The sequence below is a fragment of the Crinia signifera genome, chromosome 19 (genome assembly GCF_055691185.1).
Source record: "Crinia signifera chromosome 19, ASM5569118v1, whole genome shotgun sequence".
In the NCBI taxonomy this organism is placed as follows: domain Eukaryota; kingdom Metazoa; phylum Chordata; class Amphibia; order Anura; family Myobatrachidae; genus Crinia; species Crinia signifera.
Genome location: NC_139226.1, coordinates 137,992,414 through 138,015,669, shown reverse-complemented (window position 1 = coordinate 138,015,669; position 23,256 = coordinate 137,992,414). Strand labels below are relative to the sequence as shown.

General features: G+C 49.1%; 1 protein-coding gene and 1 long non-coding RNA gene across 13 annotated transcripts in view; one reads left to right on the top strand and one right to left on the bottom strand.

Moving 5' to 3' along the window:
- Positions 1 to 23,256, bottom strand: part of CASZ1 (castor zinc finger 1) — a 233,053-nt gene that overhangs the window by 51,647 nt on the left and 158,150 nt on the right. For 6 of the 9 annotated variants that reach the window (XM_083163469.1, XM_083163473.1, XM_083163470.1 and 3 more), the window contains one exon: positions 22,908 to 22,961. Coding sequence is in view for 3 of the 9 variants with exons in the window: in XM_083163467.1 (XP_083019593.1) it covers positions 3,343 to 3,391 (49 nt within the window). In the remaining 6 variants the exon portion in view is untranslated. Of the gene's footprint in view, positions 1 to 3,342; positions 3,814 to 22,907; positions 22,962 to 23,256 lie in introns of those variants that run through there. The other 3 variants (XM_083163467.1, XM_083163466.1, XM_083163474.1) reach the window with 3 other exon arrangements.
- Positions 1 to 23,256, top strand: part of LOC146043073 (uncharacterized) — a 187,806-nt gene that overhangs the window by 77,889 nt on the left and 86,661 nt on the right. For all 4 annotated transcript variants that reach the window (XR_014464115.1, XR_014464112.1, XR_014464113.1 and 1 more), the window contains exon 3: positions 19,076 to 19,107. This is a non-coding gene — a long non-coding RNA (uncharacterized LOC146043073). The remainder of the gene's footprint in view (positions 1 to 19,075; positions 19,108 to 23,256) is intronic.

Below are 23,256 nucleotides of genomic sequence, written 5' to 3'. Positions count from 1 at the left end.
TATTCTATAGGGTAGGGAGGGGGGGCTGCTTTACATGTAAATAACATTAAAATAAATGTGTGTGTGTATATATATATATATATGTACCATATACACACACACATACATAAACACACATACATACACACACATATATATCACACACACAGACATACATACAGGTTTGCGATATAGAACCTTTGCTGGCTGATGGTACATTGGGCATACTGCTGATCTGCACACTGTGTATGAGTATATGAGCTGTAACATGCCCACATCTCATTATCTCAAATATCCAAGTACTTTCTTTAAGCAAAATCCAATCTTCAAAATATTATCCTTATGCATTCTGGAAATGAGAGACTTGGTGTATGTGTGTGTATGTATATCTATCTATGTGTGTGTATAGATATATATTAGCAGGGTTCTCCGAAATAACGTGGCAGGCGGCACTCCAACGGGTAAATGCAAACATTTTTTTATATGAAGTTATAATCCATGTCGATTGTTTCAAGACCTGTCTTTTCATCGGGACGTGTAATATAAAGATAATAAAGTGCTGTGCAGAAGTGTGTATATATGTGTGTGTGTGTATATATATATACATACATACATACATACAATATATCAGCCTCACAGGGTGTGGTGGTGATTAGAGGACTGTTAGTAAAATGTAAACAAAGCTTGTACCCACGGAAACATGTTCCCCTCATCCCACCTGTAACAGATCTGCCTGAGGCTGTAACAACCTGTACACACTACCAACTGTATATACAGTGCCCGGCCTCCTTACTATATACACACAGTGCCCGGCCTCCTTACTATATACACACAGTGCCCGGCCTCCTTACTATATACACACAGTGCCCGGCCTCCTTACTATATACACACAGTGCCTGGCCTCCTTACTATACACACACAGTGCCAGACCTCCTTACTATACACACACAGTGCCCGGCCTCCTTACTACGGTATATACACACAGTGCCCGGCCTCCTTACTATATACACACAGTGCCCGGCCTCCTTACTATACACACACAGTGCCCGGCCTCCTTACTATACACACACAGTGCCCGGCCTCCTTACTATACACACACAGTGCCCGGCCTCCTTACTACACACACACAGTGCCCGGCCTCCTTACTACACACACACAGTGCCCGGCCTCCTTACTATATACACACAGTGCCCGGCCTCCTTACTATATACACACAGTGCCCGGCCTCCTTACTATATACACACAGTGCCCGGCCTCCTTACTATACACACACAGTGCCAGACCTCCTTACTATACACACACAGTGCCCGGCCTCCTTACTACAGTATATACACACAGTGCCCGGCCTCCTTACTATACACACACAGTGCCCGGCCTCCTTACTATACACACACAGTGCCAGACCTCCTTACTATATACACACAGTGCCCGGCCTCCTTACTATACACACACAGTGCCCGGCCTCCTTACTATATACACACAGTGCCCGGCCTCCTTACTATACACACACAGTGCCCGGCCTCCTTACTATACACACACAGTGCCCGGCCTCCTTACTATACACACACAGTGCCCGGCCTCCTTACTATACACACACAGTGCCCGGCCTCCTTACTATACACACACAGTGCCCGGCCTCCTTACTATACACACACAGTGCCCGGCCTCCTTACTATACACACACAGTGCCCGGCCTTCTTACTATACACACACAGTGCCCGGCCTCCTTACTATATACACACAGTGCCCGGCCTCCTTACTATACACACACAGTGCCCGGCCTCCTTACTATACACACACAGTGCCCGGCCTCCTTACTATATACACACAGTGCCCGGCCTCCTTACTATACACACACAGTGCCCGGCCTCCTTACTATACACACACAGTGCCCGGCCTCCTTACTATATACACACAGTGCCCGGCCTCCTTACTATATACACACAGTGCCCGGCCTCCTTACTATACACACACAGTGCCCGGCCTCCTTACTATATACACACAGTGCCCGGCCTCCTTACTATATACACACAGTGCCCGGCCTCCTTACTATATACACACAGTGCCCGGCCTCCTTACTATATACACACAGTGCCCGGCCTCCTTACTATATACATATGGTCCCACTCTGGGACTCCATACACCACACAGTAATGTATGGGACACATCTCCTCCCAGCCTCTGGGGAAATCAGCCTGAGAGAGGCCAATGCAGAGCAGTCATCACCTTCTCCTCCTACCTACATGACAGTGTGTTCGGTGCACAATCCCGGCCTGCACAGCACCAGCACTCGTTTAATTAAAAAATGTAAATTTGCTGTCATCCCGGGGCCCGGAGAGTTAGGGGACGGTGGCATCTTTACTGCTGACAGCAGGGCGCTGAGTGCTCTGTGCCCGGGTGACAGTCACATACACACGGCCACTCTCCCCACTCTGCTGCCTCCGCTATGGTGAGAGTTCTCTCTGCCGTCCGCCACTCACAGGGGAAAAGTTTTTATTTGATAAACAAATTAGGTGCGAGCTCTCCTCGGTGCCGAGTACACTGTACCAAGCCCCGGAGAGGGAGAAAGCAGCAAACCAGCCACTAACTGTCACTTCTCAAACACAGCTGATGTGACTCGTACTTTAATACATAGAACGGTGATCGTCGCACACACACGTGCTGCTGCCCGTACACAATGCCGCCGGCTGCCCGGTCTGTAGCCGGGATGGGGCGCTACGAATCAGCAGCCGCACAGTAGGACGGTGCACCAGGGCACAGGACAAGACTGCCACCACCACCTGTGTGCCCGGCCGGCACCAGGACAAGGCTGCCACCACCACCTGTGTGCCCGGCCGGCACCAGTATAAGGCTGCCCCCACCACCACCACCTGTGTGCCCGGCCGGCACCAGTATAAGGCTGGCAACCACCACCTGTGTGCCCGGCTGGCACCAGGACAAGGCTGCCCCCACCACCACCACCTGTGTGCCCGGCCGGCACCAGTATAAGGCTGGCAACCACCACCTGTGTGCCCGGCCGGCACCAGGACAAGGCTGCCACCACCACCTGTGTGCCCGGCCGGCACCAGGACAAGGCTGCCACCACCACCACCTTTGTGCCCGGCAGGCACCAGGACAAGGCTGGCAACCACCACCACCTGTGTGCCCGGCCGGCACCAGGACAAGGCTGCCACCACCACCACCACCTGTGTGCCCGGCAGGCACCAGGACAAGGCTGGCAACCACCACCACCTGTGTGTCAAGGACAACGCTGGCAACCACCACCTGTGTGCCTGCTTGGCACCAGTACTAAGCTGGCTCCCTACATACCACACACACACTGACAGCAGAGACAGGGAAGAGGCGGCAGAGCCGGGTACTCACCATAGTCAGACAATCCAAAGCTCAATTCACTTAAATAATCAACTTTCATAATACTTAATTACAGTCTAATTGAGGCTGATTTGCTTCCCGGATCACAAGTTGTGTGACTGATGTCACTGTGTGTGCGGGAGCTGTGTCAGCGGAGCGGGCGGGCACATGGGACTGGCACAGATGGCACCGCCTCCTCCCGGCCCGAGCAAGGGTGAGAGTCGAGATCACACGGCGTCCCGTCCTCTTACTGCGTGTGTGTGTGTGTGTGTGTGTGGTGCCTCACTCTCCTGCGTGTGTGTGGTGCCTCACTCTCCTGCGTGTGTGTGTGTGGTGCCTCACTCTCCTGTGTGTGAGTGGTGCCTCTCCCTGAGCTGCCTCCGGTCACTCAGTCTCCGGCAGCGGCAGCAGCAGCAGCACCACCAGCAGCACGGAGTTAGGAGATGCCGCACAGGGCGCACACACTGAGCCGGCAGCCGGCCTGTCCTATCCCTGTGTCACCGTCTCAGGGGCCGTCCTTCCTGCTCTACACTGACTTCTTCCCACAGCTCCCACTGCTCCCAGTCCCCGGCAGCAAAGGCGGGACACTGGAACTGCACAAGAGATAGGACACATCTATCTATCTATCTATCTATCTATCTATCTATCTATCTATCTATCTATCTATAGTATCTATCAATCTATCATATTCTGTATGTATAGTGTGCTCTATTTATCGGTTACGTATATAATTTAGGGGCAGTGCAGATGTTTAAGCTTAAAGAAAAGAAAGTAGAAGGAGATAAGGCACCAGCCAATCAGCTGTGTTTGAAATATGACAGTTGGGAGTTGATTGGCTGCTGCTTTTATAGCCTTCTACTTTATCTCCAGTTTATCTCTTCACCAGGTTCAATACATCTGCCCCATTGTGAGATTCATACCCGCACACACATTGGGAGAGGCACTTGCTGGGTTGTGCCATAATATATTGTTGCAGAAGTTCCACAAGCCAATAAACATATATGTGTGTGTGTATATATATATATATATATATATATATATATATATATATATATATATATATATATATATGTCAATGTTTTAATGGTACAATGGTACCGGGGTTTAGGTCCTACCTTGAAATTTGTTAAGGCTTGAAATATATAGAAGGGCCTATTTATCATTCAGCATTTGCCGCTAAATACCTGAAATTTTAGCCTGCACCGCCGCCGGGCGCATCCTCCATATGTTCCCCCACTGCCTGCCGCATCCCCCATAGGTTCCCCTGCCACCGGCCGCGTCCCCCATATTAAGTATCCCCTGAATGTATGTAGGAGGGATCTCCTGCACCACCGCCGCTCACATCCTCCAAAGGTTACTATGGGGGATGCAGGCCGCATGATGTGGAGGAAGCGCACTGTAGTCTAAGGGCTACGGACCGTACTGCCGTCAGGGCAATCGGTGGGGGATCAGCACTAACCCCCGGCACCCGGCTCAGCACATCACATCACATCACATACAAAAATGAAACTCCAATAAAACCAGATTTTTTAAACATGTTTAAAAATCTGATTCAGCAATCGATTGGCGATCCCTATTCATTTTTTATAGGGATTTCCAAAAGGGGGAGCCCACACATTAGAGATTAATTGTGACAATCATCTCCAGAACTGAGGATTGTTACAATTAATTACATCTATCCTAATATCTATCCGTCTATCCTAATATCTATCCTTCTATCATAATATCTATCTGTCTGTCCTGACTATCCATCCTAATATCTATCCGTCTATCCTAATATCTATCCATCTATCCTAATATCTATCCATCTATCCTAATATCTATCCGTCTATCCTAATATCTATCCTTCTATCCTAATATCTATCCTTCTATCCTAATATCTATCCGTCTATCCTAATATCTATCTGTCTGTCCTGACTATCCATCCTAATATCTATCCTTCTATCCTAATATCTATCCGTCTATCCTAATATCTATCCGTCTATCCTAATATCTATCCATCTATCCTAATATCTATCCTTCTATCCTAATATCTATCCGTCTATCCTAATATCTATCCTTCTATCCTAATATCTATCCTTCTATCCTAATATCTATCCTTCTATCCTAATATCTATCCTTCTATCATAATATCTATCTGTCTGTCCTGACTATCCATCCTAATATCTATCCTTCTATCCTAATATCTATCCGTCTATCCTAATATCTATCCGTCTATCCTAATATCTATCCATCTATCCTAATATCTATCCTTGTATCCGTCTATCCTAATATCTATCCTTCTATCCTAATATCTATCCATCTATCCTAATATCTATCCTTCTATCCGTCTATCCTAATATCTATCCTTCTATCATAATATCTATCTGTCTGTCCTGACTATCCATCCTAATATCTATCCTTCTATCCTAATATCTATCCGTCTATCCTAATATCTATCCGTCTATCCTAATATCTATCCATCTATCCTAATATCTATCCATCTATCCTAATATCTATCCTTCTATCATAATATCTATCTGTCTGTCCTGACTATCCACCCTAATATCTATCCGTCTATCCTAATATCTATCCGTCTATCCTAATATCTATCCGTCTATCCTAATATCTATCCTTCTATCCTAATATCTATCCGTCTATCCTAATATCTATCCTTCTATCATAATATCTATCTGTCTGTCCTGACTATCCATCCTAATATCTATCCGTCTATCCAAATATCTATCCGTCTATCCAAATATCTATCCGTCTATCCTAATATCTATCCTTCTATCCTAATATCTATCCGTCTATCCTAATATCTATCTGTCTGTCCTGACTATCCACCCTAATATCTATCCGTCTATCCTAATATCTATCCGTCTATCCTAATATCTATCCGTCTATCCTAATATCTATCCTTCTATCCTAATATCTATCCGTCTATCCTAATATCTATCCTTCTATCATAATATCTATCTGTCTGTCCTGACTATCCATCCTAATATCTATCCGTCTATCCAAATATCTATCCGTCTATCCAAATATCTATCCGTCTATCCTAATATCTATCCGTCTATCCTAATATCTATCCGTCTATCCTAATATCTATCCGTCTATCCTAATATCTATCCGTCTATCCTAATATCTATCCTTCTATCCTAATATCTATCCTTATATCATAATATCTATCCGTCTGTCCTGACTATCCATCCTAATATCTATCCGTCTATCCTAATGTCTATCCGTCTATCCTAATGTCTATCCGTCTATCCTAATGTCTATCCGTCTATCCTAATGTCTATCCGTCTATCCTAATGTCTATCCGTCTATCCTAATGTCTATCCGTCTATCCTAATATCTATCCGTCTATCCTAATGTCTATCCGTCTATCCTAATGTCTATCCGTCTATCCTAATGTCTATCCTTCTATCCTAATGTCTATCCTTCTATCCTAATGTCTATCCTTCTATCCTAATGTCTATCCGTCTATCCTAATATCTATGCAGGGGGGCAGATGGCATGTGTAGAGAGGTAATGCCCCCATTCACAGGGCTGATTTCACCCGAATCTGACGGATCAGGCCAAGAAACTGGGTAAAATCAGGAAAAATCCCCCCCGATCTGATGCACATCAGAGTGGGACCTAGCTGCACGTCTGAGCACTGATTTGGACCCCCCTCCCGGTACGGAAGGTCCTGGGCGGCTCAAGGGGGACCAGACCGGATAAATCGCAGCAGTGTATGGCCATCTTAAGATTTGGGCGGTTCATATTGTTTCTGTGCAGAGAAAATAATGGATGCTTTATTTGTACAGTGAAATTTAGATTTCAGTTTGAACTCTCTCTTCAGTTCAGTTCACTCTCTCTGCACGGTACATCTGCCCCCCTGCAGTGCAGCATGGTTTTGCCCATTTGAGAAAGATTTTGCTTTTGTGATCGCCTCTGAATCAGGCCCTATGCATCTATCCTAACGTCTGTCTGTCTGTCTCTATTGCTCGCATGAACTCCAGAACAACTATGAAAGTGCAGACACGCAGGGAACAAGTAAATATTACTAATGCCTCTTCTATAATGTAAAAACAAGCGTGATAAATGCAACAATTAAAAAAAGATGGGGAAAATGAAGTCATTTCAACATCTACAGCACTACTGAGACATTAATAAATTCCAAATGTCTGTAATACGCATAAAATCCAGGTGCAGAGACTTTTCCGCAAACTGTGGTGTAAAACCTCACTAAGTAACAGATTACATTATAATAATCTATCCCCAGAGCGCTTTGTCAAATAAATACATCAGGATAAACTGTGCTTAATCTTTGCTGTCCACAGAAATGTAAAGGCGAGATGGAAAATATTCAGCAAATTCTATTATTTGTGTTTAAATCAATGTGTTCACTATTAGGGGAAACGCCAGAACGTTGCACCTGAGAGAATGCAGAGCGCAGTTCCGTGTTTGTGTGTTGCGGCATTTCCATATGTTCTATTTGGCCTTGTACACACTGAGTAACCGCAGGGCGCGGTATGGATCACTGGTCTATAGCGTTCTGTACATTATCTCCAGCATATACATTATTACCAGTCATTGACAAGTGGCAGAACTGTGCGTTCAATTCTACAGTGACCCAGGCACCTAGAATAATCCCGGGAAGTAATGCTGTATAGCGCCACTGCTAGTACAATAGAAACTGCCTAATAAAGATAAAAACTTAACATGAAAAATGATTGAAATTGGATTAACTGTGAAGAAGGTGACAGTAAAATGCTGCATTCCCTGTATGTTACACGGACTGATACATCGGACTAAAAATACACAAAAAGGGTTTTACAAGAGTTATGTGTAATCATTTATTTTCAGTGTAATGTGGGGTACACACCAGGACGATATGGCCCAAAACGAGCCAATTTAGATGCAATCTCAACCGAATGTATGTAAATCGGCCGTGTTTTGGGCCATTTCGCTGCCCATTTGATGCAATCCCGATCCGATGCGCGGCCCCGCGGGTCGTTAGGTCTTTTCTGAGATCCTACCTGCTGCAGGCAGGATCTCAGAAACGACCATTGTAGTGGTGTGTACCCAGCATTAGTAACTGGAGTGCCTTTATTCTCTTTACAAAGAGATTACCAGAAAGACGCCAGGAGAGCGGTGATGGGGGAGTGAGGGCCCCTGCATGGCGGTGATGGGGGAGTGAGGGCCCCTGCATGGCAGTGATGGGGGAGTGAGGGCCCCTGCATGGCGGTGATGGGGGAGTGAGGGCCCCTGCATGGCGGTGATGGGGAGTGAGGGCCCCTACATGGCGGTGATGGGGGAGTGAGGGCCCCTGCATGGCGGTGATGGGGGAGTGAGGGCCCCTGCATGGCGGTGATGGGGGAGTGAGGGCCCCTGCATGGCGGTGATGGGGGAGTGAGGGCCCCTGCATGGCGGTGATGGGGGGAGTGAGGGCCCCTACATGGCGGTGATGGGGGAGTGAGGGCCCCTGCATGGCGGTGATGGGGGAGTGAGGGCCCCTGCATGGCGGTGATGGGGGAGTGAGGGCCCCTCCATGGTGGTGCAGATGGAGAGAGAGGGTCACTTTAAAGGTTCAAGTTTCACATAATTACTCTTTGTTGCTGGAGACATTTTTCAAAGCAAGTGATGGCTCTGTTGCCTCCTCACATCCTGTAACTGCCCCTGTCACATGCAGCCCTGTCCTCACTGACACATCACTCATCTCCTGTTATACTCTGTGCTGCTGGTGACCCTGCTCCTCCCACTATATAACTCTCAGTCTGTGGCTTCCTGCTGCCCCCATTCCCCTCCTCACATCATGTCGCTGCCCCTGTCACATGCAGCCCTGTCCTCACTGACACATCCCTCATCTCCTGATATACTCTGTGCTGCTGGGGTCCCTGCTCCTCCCACTATATAACTCTCAGTCTGTGGCTTCCTGCTGCCCCTATTCCCCTCCTCACATCATGTCACTGTCCCTGTCACATGCAGCCCTGTCCTCACTCATCTCCTGATATACTCTGTGCTGCTGGGAATCCTGCCCTACTCCTCCACCCTAGTATGTAAGGGCTTACAGGCAGGACCCTCCACACTCCATGTATCCAGTGCTCTACCCATCCCCTTCAGCATCACTGGCATAATATGCTCACCAATAGTGGGAGCCGCAGAGAGGGGGGGCACTGACTGTGTATAGTGGGAGCCGCAGAGAGGGGGGGCACTGACTGTGTATAGTGGGAGCCGCAGAGAGGGGGGCACTGACTGTGTATAGTGGGAGCCGCAGAGAGGGGGGGCACTGACTGTGTATAGTGGGAGCCGCAGAGAGAGGGGGCACTGACTGTGTATAGTGGGAGCTGCAGAGAGAGGGCACTGACTGTGTATAGTGGGAGCTGCAGAAGGGCGGGCACTGACTGTGTATAGTAGGAGCCGCAGAGAGGGGGGCACTGACTGTGTATAGTGGGAGCCGCAGAGAGGGGGGCACTGACTGTGTATAGTGGGAGCCGCAGAGAGGGGGGGCACTGACTGTGTATAGTGGGAGCCGCAGAGAGGGGGGGCACTGACTGTGTATAGTGGGAGCCGCAGAGAGGGGGGGCACTGACTGTGTATAGTGGGAGCCGCAGAGGGGGGGCACTGACTGTGTATAGTGGGAGCCGCAGAGAGGGGGGCACTGACTGTGCATAGTGGGAGCCGCAGAAAGGGGGGGCACTGACTGTGTATAGTGGGAGCCGCAGAGAGGGGGGGCACTGACTGTGTATAGTGGGAGCTGCAGAGAGAGGGCACTGACTGTGTATAGTGTGAGCCGCAGAGAGGGGGGCACTGACTGTATAGTGTGAGCCGCAGAGAGGGGGGCACTGACTGTGTATAGTGGGAGCTGCAGAAAGGGGGGGCACTAACTGTGTATAGTGGGAGCCGCAGAAAGGGGGGGGGGCACTGACTGTATTGTGGGAGCTGCAGAAAGGGGGGGGGGGTACTGACTGTGTATAGTGGGAGCCGCAGAAAGGGGGGGGGGGCACTGACTGTGTATAGTGGGAGCTGCAGAGAGAGGGCACTGACTGTGTATAGTGGGAGCCGCAGAAGGGCGGGCACTGACTGTGTATAGTGGGAGCCGCAGAGAGGGGGGCACTGACTGTGCATAGTGGGAGCCGCAGAGAGGAGGGGCACTGACTGTATAGTGGGAACCGCAGAGAGGCGGGGCAGTGACTGTATAGTGGGAGCCGCAGAAAGCGGGGGAGGCACTGACTGTGTATAGTGGGAGCCGCAGAGAGGGGGGCACTGACTGTGTATAGTATGAGCCGCAGAAAGGGGGGGGCACTGACTGTGTATAGTGGGAGCCGCAGAAGGGGGGGGGGGCACTGACTGTGTATAGTGGGAGCCGCAGAGAGGGGGGGCACTGACTGTGTATAGTGGGAGCTGCAGAGAGAGGGCACTGACTGTGTATAGTGGGAGCCGCAGAGAGGGGGGCACTGACTGTATAGTGGGAGCCGCAGAGAGGGGGGCACTGACTGTGTATAGTGGGAGCTGCAGAAAGGGGGGGCACTAACTGTGTATAGTGGGAGCCACAGAAAGGGGGGGCACTGACTGTATTGTGGGAGCTGCAGAAAGGGGGGGGGGTACTGACTGTGTATAGTGGGAGCCGCAGAAAGGGGGGGGGCACTGACTGTGTATAGTGGGAGGTGCAGAGAGGGGGCACTGACTGTGTATAGTGGGAACCGCAGAGAGGGGGGGCACTTTCAGTGTATAGTGGGAGCCGCAGAGAGGGGGGGCACTGACTGTGTATAGTGGGAGCCGCAGAGAGGGGGGCACTGACTGTGTATAGTGGGAGCCGCAGAGAGGGGGGCACTGACTGTGTATAGTGGGAGCCGCAGAGAGGGGGGCACTGACTGTGCATAATGGGAGCCACAGAAAGGGGGGGGGCACTGACTGTGTATAGTGGGAGCCGCAGAGAGGAGGGGGGGCACTGACTGTGTATAGTGGGAGCTGCAGAGAGAGGGCACTGACTGTGTATAGTGGGAGCCGCAGAAGGGCGGGCACTGACTGTGTATAGTGGGAGCCGCAGAGAGGGGGGCACTGACTGTGTATAGTGGGAGCCGCAGAGAGGGGGGCACTGACTGTATAGTGGGAGCCGCAGAAAGCGGGGGAGGCACTGACTGTGTAATGGGAGCCGCAGAGTGGGGGGCACTGACTGTGTATAGTGTGAGCCGCAGAAAGGGGGGGGCACTGACTGTGTATAGTGGGAGCCGCAGAAGGGGGGGGGCACTGACTGTGTATAGTGGGAGCCGCAGAAAGGGGGGGACACTGACTGTATTGTGGGAGCCGCAGAAAGGGGGGGCACTGACTGTGTATAGTGGGAGCCGCAGAGAGGGGGCACTGACTGTGTATAGTGGGAACCGCAGAGAGGGGGGGCACTGACTGTGTATAGTGGGAGCCGCAGAAAGGGGGGGTGCACTCACTGTGTATAGTAGGGGGCAGTTACAGAATTGGACGGATTCACCCCAGTCTGTCCCTCCTCTGTACTGTATGTACCAGTTTCTGCATGTATGTTAGCTGCCTTTGTGTACTAAGGCGTGGCAGCGTGTTTACATAAGCGCAGTTGGCACACCGGCCTCTCCGTCTCTATAATCCTGTTAGCTGGCAGCCTCCTTTCTCTAGGCTTCTTAGTGAGTATTTGTAAACTAGATATCTAATGGAAAATTATAGGAAAATTATAGTGAAAGCCATGATGAGAAAATCAGATTACCCCCAATTCAATTCTGCCATCCCAGCCCACACAGTGCGTTCTCCATTTTTTTCCCATAAATGCCAATGCCAGGGGTCCCTATAATCAAATAAAATTGAAAATCATCTTCCCATTAAATTCAATTAACTGCAATTTCTAAAGCCTATCAGAGATTTTAATTACTAAATTATAAAATTCTCCAATGCTAAATTGAAGACCCGAAAAAAAAAGAATCCTGCATTTTTATATTTGTGTAGAATCCAGCAGGAGACCTTGTGCTGCGTTCCTGCTTATCTGACTGCAGTATACCCACGCTGTGCCCGTCAGGGGCACCGTGCCCTCCATCCATCTCACAGACCGTACATGGAGGAAACAGTTTGCTCTATAAATATGTAAATTAATAGTTATATCAACATTTTCCAATCACCTTCGGCTCATGTGCCGCAATAATATACACGGCATTCTTATCGCAGATGGATGCTGCTTGGGCCTGTTTTAATTGTTTGACTCCTTGACAACCTAGTCCACTATTAGATTGTAAGCTCTTGTACTCTGGACTTTTACGCTATTCCTCTAATGTCAGACATATTGTAATGTCTGATAAATAATTATTTACATACCAGTCACTGCCCCCACAGGAGCTTACAATCTAAATACCCTGACACACACACATGGGTCAAAAAAGCGGAGGAAAATCATGCAAATAGGTAGAGAACATACAAACTCTACACGGAAAATGCTATAGCTGTGTCACCAAGCTGCCAGTTATATTGTAGTAGTAACAGCCTGTAAGAGACAATGGGGGAAATATACTAATGAAAATACGCATAATATAGGTGTATTCGGATAAGAAAATACACCTATTTTACGCGTATTAGTATTTATGCCACATTCGTATTCATATTTACGAATACGCATGTATATGCCATCGATTAAATATAATTAGGAATCACCAATCATTCCAATGGTACAGTAATTCCTAATTTACTAAGCAGCCGTATGCAATATACGTCCGCTAATAAGCAGGATACAGCCATTAATTGCCTTAAAAATCCTCTTCATTTTCAAGGCATATTTGTCACATCCGTGCATGCTTCAGTGTAAAAAAAAAAAAGTGAAAATATATATATATATATATTTTAAATGGCGTGGGGTCCCCCCCCCCCACGGCCATAACCGGTCCCAGGATGGTCCTGGTTTTAAAATATCAGGGAACAAAACAAGTAGGGCTCTCCCGTATTTTGTGAACCAGCACCAGGCCCAACCAGCCAGCAGGGTAATCCCACAGTCAGGGGAGACTTTTTATACAAGTCCCCCGGCCAAAGCATTAACCTCCTGAGCGGTCAGCCTGGGCAGGGATCCTGGGGAAGTGTGTTTACATCCTGCGTCTCCCGAATAGCGCTATTGGCTATCTAACAGCCAATAATGAGTTGCTGGGCAGTCAATTGCGCTATTCGGGAGGAGGAGCCGCCAGGATGTAAACACACATCCGTACTGGCGTCAGGTCACTTGTTTTTTCCGAGTCCCCTGGATGCTACATGGAAAGATGAGGATGAGATCTACACAGGAGGACCCCCGTAAGTATGGATTCCTTCCACAGGTACCCACATTGGATTTCTTCAGGACCAGTGGACGAGGATACCTACCACCTACGTGTCAAGGTAGGTAAGTATCTGTATGAATGGGCTCAGTGTGTAATAGTTATACTTAAATGGTTTAGTTATTTCTATTTTTTACACATACATCAGCCCGGTACTCACAGCTGGTCCTGGTTCCCAAAATACGGGGGACCCCTACTCGTTTTGTCCCCAATAATTTGGGCTGCTCCCAGAAGTGGGTTTCCTGATCCACACAGAGCTGCCACATTATCTGGATGCTGCCTCGTGGGCAATTATCCAAACTTCTGACTATTTCCTGCCGGCACTCGCAGTGACATCACGCCGCCAATAATTATGGATCTTTGTTACAGTCTGTATTACTTGTGTTGCAGCGGTGGGTTTGGCAGAAATGTGTGCTTAGCATTAGCCGGATATGGAGGTTCCCAGACCTCTCTCCCCCTCTCAGGAATCCCTATCTAACCAGCACACTGTGCCCTCTCTGGGCTGGTGATAAGAGCCAAGGATGCATACAGCTTGTACACTGTAATGTGCCACAATCCAACAATCAGCCAGGCGGAGCAGTTATTGGTGCTAGTAATAACCTGTGTACACGGAGAGCTGTATAGCCCATGTCATCGCTCCACAACCGCGCAAAGCCTCCCCTCACGCACAGTCTGCCTCTTCTATCTGTATTCTTTCCACCCACAATATAAGCCTAGTTCTGCTCGCTGCTATTGGTACACATCACTTCCCCATGTGGTTTTAACAAAAACTGATATGCCATAACCAATACAGCCAGTGGCCCCATGCAGAGCATCTCCGTCACGCCATCGGATGATCAGTGTATGGGGACATATGTAAGGGAGAACAAGATAGAACAGCTGTATATAGGGAACAGGAATATTCCCACACAGTCTCCCTCCTCCAGCGGTACACCCACAGAGTGTGACAGCATCCAATATAGCAAGTCAGCCATTGGCCAATGTGCCCAGCACACCACACCGGATCACTGATCACCACACCGGATCACCACACGGTCTCCCTCCTCCAGGAGTACACCCACAGTGTGTGATAGGTCACTGACAGCATCCAATATAGCAAGTCAGCCAATGTGCCCAGCACACCACACCGATCACTGATCACCACTCCAGATCACTGATCACTACACGCCCTGCCCCCTGTATAATCACAGAACAGACAGACACTGCTGGCAGCAAAGGAGAGATATACCAGGCAGAGAAGGTACCCATAGCAGCCCATCAAATTCTACCTATCATTTTATAGAAGGTATTAGGTAAATTATAGGAAAAAGTGAATTGGTTGCTACGGGCTACGTCCACACCTGTAGAAGTTATGATACATCTCCCCAAAATTGCGTTACTGCATTAAGCAGGGAATCGTAAGTGAACAAAAAGATTTCTAGAGCCAAATGTAATAGGGTGTGAGACCCAGAAAGAGAGTTTCCCCATTTCTATAAAGCGGCAATCATTTACATGGCAAATCTCCCCCGCTCCTCAGTGTAAATCATTGCCGCTTTATAATACTGGGAAAACACTCCCAAAATCTCTCACGTCCTAATTCTCACACCCTTTTATATTTGGCCCCTAGCATTTCATCTAAGGCAGAGGCTCGTCTGCAGTTGTCGAACTACAAGTCCCAGTAATCCTACTGTAGCTGTAGTTATAGTGGGAGAGTCACAGGCTACCTACCCCTCAGTCCCAATGGGAGAGTTGCCCCAGAGTAACTTCCTGACACAGCGGTGACTGAATTATCCAGCATCCACCTATCTGGTGCGCGGAGAACCCATCCTCACCGTCCGCCATCTGCTGTCCCCTACGTGGCTCCATGTTCTACCTGGAGTTTCAGCTCACACAGATTTGGCAGTTGCGCGCGGCAACAATCAAATAAACACATTAATTATACTGGTAAAGCTTTTTTTTTACTTCAAATAAAAATAAAACAGGTCAGACCTGATTCTCCGGTTTAATTCTTTGTCTTTCCCTCAGAATTAGTAATCAGTTTCAGTTGAAAGCTCCCAAACTTAGTTTGTTTTGCAATAGTACAGTTGCAACACAGAGGGAGCACAGTGTTATACACACCTAGTAGTAGGATGGGGGGTAGTGTGGGGGTACAGCAGCCAGATCAGCCTGTGATAGGGGAGGGGACGGGCTCAGCCCATCTGATATAATAATACACTAGTATGCAAATCGTATATGCCATGCTATAAAAAGAACGTATGTATGGTACGGAAGTGGGGAACATTATTATCAATGGACAATCATGAGTGTCATAGCTGCTTAAACAGTGCATAATTATGCCAACAAAGGATTTGATACTTCTATTAATACCATTTGTTTATTTCCTGGCACACCTAGGCGCAGAGATCATGGTGCCCTCACATCTATGCCCATGGTCTCCTTGTAGTGAGCATACAATGTGGCGGTGGTGCTGTCACTGAGCGTGTGTATGTGTGTTAGCTACGGAAGAGCAGCCGCTGGCGTGGAATTAGCTTGTATATTCCCCCTCCTCTTCCCTCCATACTTTCTCTGTCTGACAAACCTATCATATTTTCTGTGTTTAGTAGACCATGAATTAACCTTCATACCAGTTAAAGGGCTATTTAGCTCCTGCCGCTGGTAATCACCAAACTTTCATTGTCTCATGTCCTTTTCTCCAGCAACAAATCTCAGCACAACCTCTACCGGGGGAGCCCTATGTAATTACCTGTACACCACACGGGTTATCTCAGTAACCAGAGATTATAGTACATATCTACACATACGCTACGGGGAACCCACCCCCGGGGGGACTGAGCCCATACAGTTGTGTAATGCCCTGAGCATTGTTCTGCCGGTGTTACAACGTATACATGTACTAAGCAGTTACCACCCATCGGACACAGAGATTGAATAGATTAAATCTAAATTTGAACAAGAATTGCAGAAAAAGGTGAAAATATATGCACGGACTGAACACCACCCATAGTGAACAAGAACAGGTGCACGGCCCACAAGAGTCAGGACTGAAAAAATATGTTGAAGTAAGCAGAGATACACCACCTGATTATATGCAATAATGCCCAAAATGCATGTCCATTGCATATATTGCTGCTCACTAAGGGCCTTATTCTAGTTCACGCTTTCTGACAAAATCCTTCTTAGGTGGACAAAACCATGTACACTGCAGGGGGTCAGATGTTACTTGTGCAGAGAGAATTAGATTTGGGTGGGGTTTTACTTCAAAGTGAGATCTATAAGTGTAGAAATAAAGCAGTCAGTATTAACCCTGCACAGAAACAAAATAACTCACCCACATCTAATTCTCTCTGCACATGTTACATCTGCCCCCCTGCAGTGCACATGGTTTTGTCCATCTAAGAAGGATTTTGTCAGAAAGAGTGAACCCTAAGTGCTGGACATGATAACGCTGGGGGGCAGAAAGTCACTTACAGCGAGTGCAGAGGTGTACTAATGCCTGCAAGAATATACTGCCGCCCACACTAAGTGCTGGACATGGTAACGCTGGGGTCAGACAGTCACTTACAGCGAGTGCAGAGGTGTACTAGTGCCTGCAAGAATATACTGCCACCCCCACTAAGTGCTGGGCATGGTAACGCTGGGGGCAGACAGTCACTTAGAGCGAGTGTAGAGCGGTGTACTAGTGCCTGCACGAATATACTGCCGCCCACACTAAGTGCTGGAAATGGTAACGCTGGGGGCAGACCGTCACTTACAGCAAGTGTAGAGAGGTGTACTAGTGCCTGCAAGAATATACTGCCGCCCATACTGGTAACGCTGGGGGCAGACAGTCACTTACAGCGAGTGCAGAGGCGTACTAGTGCCTGCAAGAAAATACTGCCGCCCACACTAAGGGGGTTATTTTGGTTCACTCTATCTGACAAAATCCTTCTTAGATGGACAAAACCATGTGCACTGCAGGGGGGCAGATGTAACATGTGCATAGAGAATTAGATTTGGGTGAGTTATTTTGTTTCTGTGCAGGGAAAATACTGACTGCTTTATTTTTACACTGCAATATAGATCTCACTTTGAAGTAAAACCCCACCCAAATCTAATTCTCTCTGCACAAGTTACATCTGCCCCACCTGCAGTGCACATGGTTTTGTCCCTCTAAGAAGGAACTTTTCAGAAAGAGTGAACCAGAATCACCCCCTAAGTGCTGGACATGGTAACGCTGGGGGCAGACAGTCACTTACAGTGAGTGCAGAGGTGTACTAGTGCCTGCAAGAAAATACTGCCACCCACACTAAGTGCTGGGCATGGTAACGCTGGGGGCAGACAGTCACTTACAGCGAGTCCAGAGGTGCTCATACTAAGTGCTGGACATGGTAACGCTGAATACAGTCACTTAAAGTGGATGCAGAGAGGTGTACTAGTGCCTGCAAGAGTATACTGACGTTCACACTAAGTGCTGGACATGGTAACGCTGGGTGCAGTCACTTACAGCAAGTGCAGGAGGTGTACTAATGCCTGAAAGAGTATACTGCCTCCCACACTAAGTGCTGGACATGGTAATGCTTGGGGCAGTCAGTCACTTACAGCGAGTGCAGAGCGGTGTACTAGTGCCTGCAGGAGTATACTGCCACTCACTAAGTGCTGGACATGGTAACGCTGGGTGCAGACAGTCCCTTACAGCGAGTGCACAGCGGTGTACTAGTGCCTAAAGGAGTTTACTGCTGCTTACACTAAGCGCTTGGCATGGTAATGCTGGGTGCAGACAGTCCCTTACAGCGAGTGCACAGCGGTGTACTAGTGCCTGCAGGAGTATACTGCTGCTCATACTAAGCGTGGACATGGTAACGCTGGGTGCAGACAGTCACTTACAGCGAGTGCAGAGTGGTGTACTAGTGCCTGCAGGAGTATACTGCCGCCCACACTAAGCGCTGGACATGGTAACGCTGGGTGCAGACAGTCCCTTACAGCGAGTGCACAGCGGTGTACTAGTGCCTGCAGGAGTATACTGCTGCTCACACTAAGCGTGGACATGGTAACGCTGGGTGCAGACAGTCCCTTACAGCGAGTGCACAGCGGTGTACTAGTGCCTGCAGGAGTATACTGCTGCTCACACTAAGCGTGGACATGTTAACGCTGGGTGCAGACAGTCCCTTACAGCTTTGCACAATGAGGCTGCCTGTGATAACTATTGCAGTAATATAGTAAATGACATACAAATACATTATAGCCACAACTTCCGCCTGAGACCCCCAAGTCTGCACAGTAACCCAACCAATTCATCTGTTCGTGGACCCAATTAGCCACATTGTGACCAGCATCTCCTCCAAGTGGACATGTATCCCACTATATAACCAGCCCTGAAGGAGTTCTGCATAGCAGGGGGGACTATTAGTGTCGGCGTGGAGTTAAAGGGAGATAAGCAGCCGCAATTAACAGAAATCTCCATTATGTAATAATCTCTAATTCTGTGTTTTCCAACCTCTTCTCCACAGGACATCGCTGAAGAGCAAAGAGACGACGTTCTGTATGTATGAATCAGTGAAATCTCCATACTCATTTACGTAATGTCTGCAATACACATCTATAATGTACTAGGCTGCGGAAGTAGTGCTTGTGTTGTGTGCACCTTGGTGGCAGCGCTACATCCCTGACTATCACCTACAGCGTAAGGCGGCAGCTTCATATCCCCGACTACCACCTACAGCGTAAGGCGGGAACTTCATATCCCCGACTACCACCTACAGCGTAAGGCGGCAGCTTCATATCCCCGACTACCACCTACAGCGTAAGGCGGCAGCTTCATATCCCCGACTACCACCTAAAGCGTAAGGCGGCAGCTTCATATCCCCGACTACCACCTACAGCATAAGGCGGCAGCTTCATATCCCCGACTACCACCTACAGCGTAAGGTGGCAGCGCTACATCCCTGACTATCACCTACAGCGTAAGGCGGCAGCTTCATATCCCCGACTACCACCTACAGCGTAAGGCGGCAGCTTCATATCGCCGACTATCACCTACAGCGTAAGGCGGCAGCTTCATATCCCTGACTATCACTTACAACGTAAGGCGGCAGCTTCATATTGCCGACTATCACCTACAGCGTAAGGCGGCAGCTTCATATCACCGACTATCACCTACAGCGCAAAGCGGCAGCTTCATATCCCGACTATCACCTACAGCGTAAGGCGGCAGCTTCATATCACCGACTATCACCTACAGCGCAAGGCGGCAGCTTCATATCCCGACTATCACCTACAGCGCAAGGCGGCAGCTTCATATCACCGACTATCACCTACAGCGCAAGGCGGCAGCTTCATATCCCGACTATCACCTACAGCGTAAGGCAGCAGCTTCATATCACCGACTATCACCTACAGCGCAAGGCGGCAGCTTCATATCCCGACTATCACCTACAGCGTAAGGCGGCAGCTTCATATCCCCGACTACCACCTACAGCATAAGGCGGAGGCTTCATATCGCCGGCTATCACCTACAGCGTAAGGCGGCAGCTTCATATCCCGACTATCACCTACAGCGTAAGGCGGCAGCTTCATATCCCGACTATCACCTACAGCGTAAGGCGGCAGCTTCATATCCCGACTATCACCTACAGCGTAAGGCGGCAGCTTCATATCCCGACTATCACCTACAGCGTAAGGCGGCAGCTTCATATCCCGACTATCACCTACAGCGTAAGGCGGCAGCTTCATATCCCCGACTACCACCTACAGCGTAAGGCGGCAGCTTCATATTGCCGACTATCACCTACAGCGTAAGGCGGCAGCTTCATATCCCCAACTACCACCTACAGCGTAAGGCGGCAGCTTCATATCCCCGACTATCACCTACAGCGTAAGGCGGCAGCTTCATATCACCGACTATCACCTACAGTGTAAGGCGGCAGCGCCACAACCCTGATTATCACCTACAGCGTAAAGCGGCAGCGTCATATCCCCGTCTATCACCTACAGCGTAAGGCGGCAGCTTCATATCCCGACTATCACCTACAGTGTAAGGCGGCAGCTTCATATCCCGATTATCACCTACAGCGTAAGGCGGCAGCTTCATATCCCGACTATCACCTACAGCGTAAGGCGGCAGCTTCATATCCCGACTATCACCTACAGCGTAAGGCGGCAGCTTCATATCCCGACTATCACCTACAGCGTAAGGCGGCAGCTTCATATCCCCGACTATCACCTACAGCGTAAGGCGGCAGCTTCATATCACCGACTATCACCTACAGTGTAAGGCGGCAGCGCCACAACCCTGATTATCACCTACAGCGTAAAGCGGCAGCGTCATATCCCCGTCTATCACCTACAGCGTAAGGCGGCAGCTTCATATCCCGACTATCACCTACAGTGTAAGGCGGCAGCTTCATATCCCGACTATCACCTACAGCGTAAGGCGGCAGCTTCATATCCCGACTATCACCTACAGCGTAAGGCGGCAGCTTCATATCCCGACTATCACCTACAGCGTAAGGCGGCAGCTTCATATCCCCGACTACCACCTACAGCGTAAGGCGGCAGCTTCATATTGCCGACTATGACCTACAGCGTAAGGCGGCAGTTTCATATCCCCGACTACCACCTACAGCGTAAGGCGGCAGCTTCATATCGCCGACTATCACCTACAGCGTAAGGCGGCAGCTTCATATCACCGACTATCACCTACAGCGTAAGGCGGCAGCTTCATATCCCGACTATCACCTACAGCGTAAGGCGGCAGCTTCATATCCCCGACTACCACCTACAGCGTAAGGCGGCAGCTTCATATTGCCGACTATCACCTACAGCGTAAGGCGGCAGCTTCATATCCCCGACTACCACCTACAGCGTAAGGCGGCAGCTTCATATCGCCGACTATCACCTACAGCGTAAGGCGGCAGCTTCATATCACCGACTATCACCTACAGTGTAAGGCGGCAGCTTCATATCACCGACTATCACCTACAGTGTAAGGCGGCAGCTTCATATCGCCGACTATCACCTACAGCGTAAGGCGGCAGCTTCATATCCCGACTATCACCTACAGCGTAAGGCGGCAGCTTCATATCCCCGACTACCACCTACAGCGTAAGGCGGCAGCTTCATATCGCCGACTATCACCTACAGCGTAAGGCGGCAGCTTCATATCACCGACTATCACCTACAGTGTAAGGCGGCAGCTTCATATCACCGACTATCACCTACAGTGTAAGGCGGCAGCTTCATATCGCCGACTATCACCTACAGTGTAAGGCGGCAGCTTCATATCACCGACTATCACCTACAGTGTAAGGCGGCAGCGCCACAACCCTGATTATCACCTACAGCGTAAAGCGTCAGCGTCATATCCCCGTCTATCACCTACAGTGTAAGGCGGCAGCGTCACACCCTCTGATTGTCACCTACAGCGTAAGGCGGCAGCGTCACACCCTCTGATTGTCACCTACAGCGTAAGGTGGCAGCGTCACACCCTCCCATTGTCACCTACACTGTAAGGCGGCAGCGTCACACCCTCTGATTGTCACCTACAGTGCTTACCGGTGTTTTCGCTCAGTAAAAACTGTCACAGCTCAAAGTGAAAGTACATTGCAGAAGCCGTCATTTTGTTGGGCTTTTAACTGGTATTATATAATAATGTACATGACTTATTCCTTGGTATGTCTGGTGAAATGGCTGTACTAGTCTGTGGGAGGGTAGAAGTGCCTGGTGGGATGAGAACGCTCCTTTAGTGGGATAACTGCTCTCAGGTGCGGCAGTAATAATCCACTGATACAACTCATTGGGACGGGTCCATAAATGGATTATCCAAAGGTTGGCAGCAATTAGCCAGTATGTGGCCAATCCTAGGCATGGAACAGTGAGGATGGCAGCAGAGAGTGGTAACCAGGCGGCAGGAGCATGAATAGGAGGAATCCCAGGGCAGGCATGATGCCCCAGTGTGACCCGCTGTGTGCTCTCTCCCAGTTACCTCACACACAATGACTGGGGAGGGCTTTGAAGTCAGAATAGAAGGCAAAAAGCTAAACAAGCAGGAGGAGTGACTCAGGGAGGGGTTTGGGGGGGGGGGGGTGTCAAGGCAGTAGCGTACAGTTGAGCACAAAAGAAAACTGCTTCACAGTTGGGCAGCAAGACTCACGAACAGACAAAAAGAAGCAAAGAGCCCGAGCACATGCTGCTAGTGTCTGGGTGTGTCCTGCATGTAGATGATGATGGATGCCCTGGGATCCCACTGCTCCAACCAAAACCTCTGACACCAGCCAGATCTACGCAATATCACCTGCCTGATGCCACCATGATGGACACAAAGTAACACAACCAGGGTCTTACCGTGTGCGGGACCCTCCAAATCCTGTCGCCACGCCAACTCTCACTTCATCCCAGCTGAAAAGAAGAAAACAATCCATTATTAGAGACAATGTAACACAAGGTGCGCACAGAGAGTACAGTACATATAGCGACTATCTGCAGGCCAGCACATCAGTATGTATATATATATATATATATATATATATATATATATATGCACCGTCTGCAGGATCAGAGCTACTACCCCAAGCTATAGCAACACGTTCCCTATGTCATACGTCCGGTGAGGGATAACCTGTGATGTCACAGGCACATCTGTCCATCACACACATCCTTAGAAAGTCTCGCACAGAACACAGGAAGAGGCCAC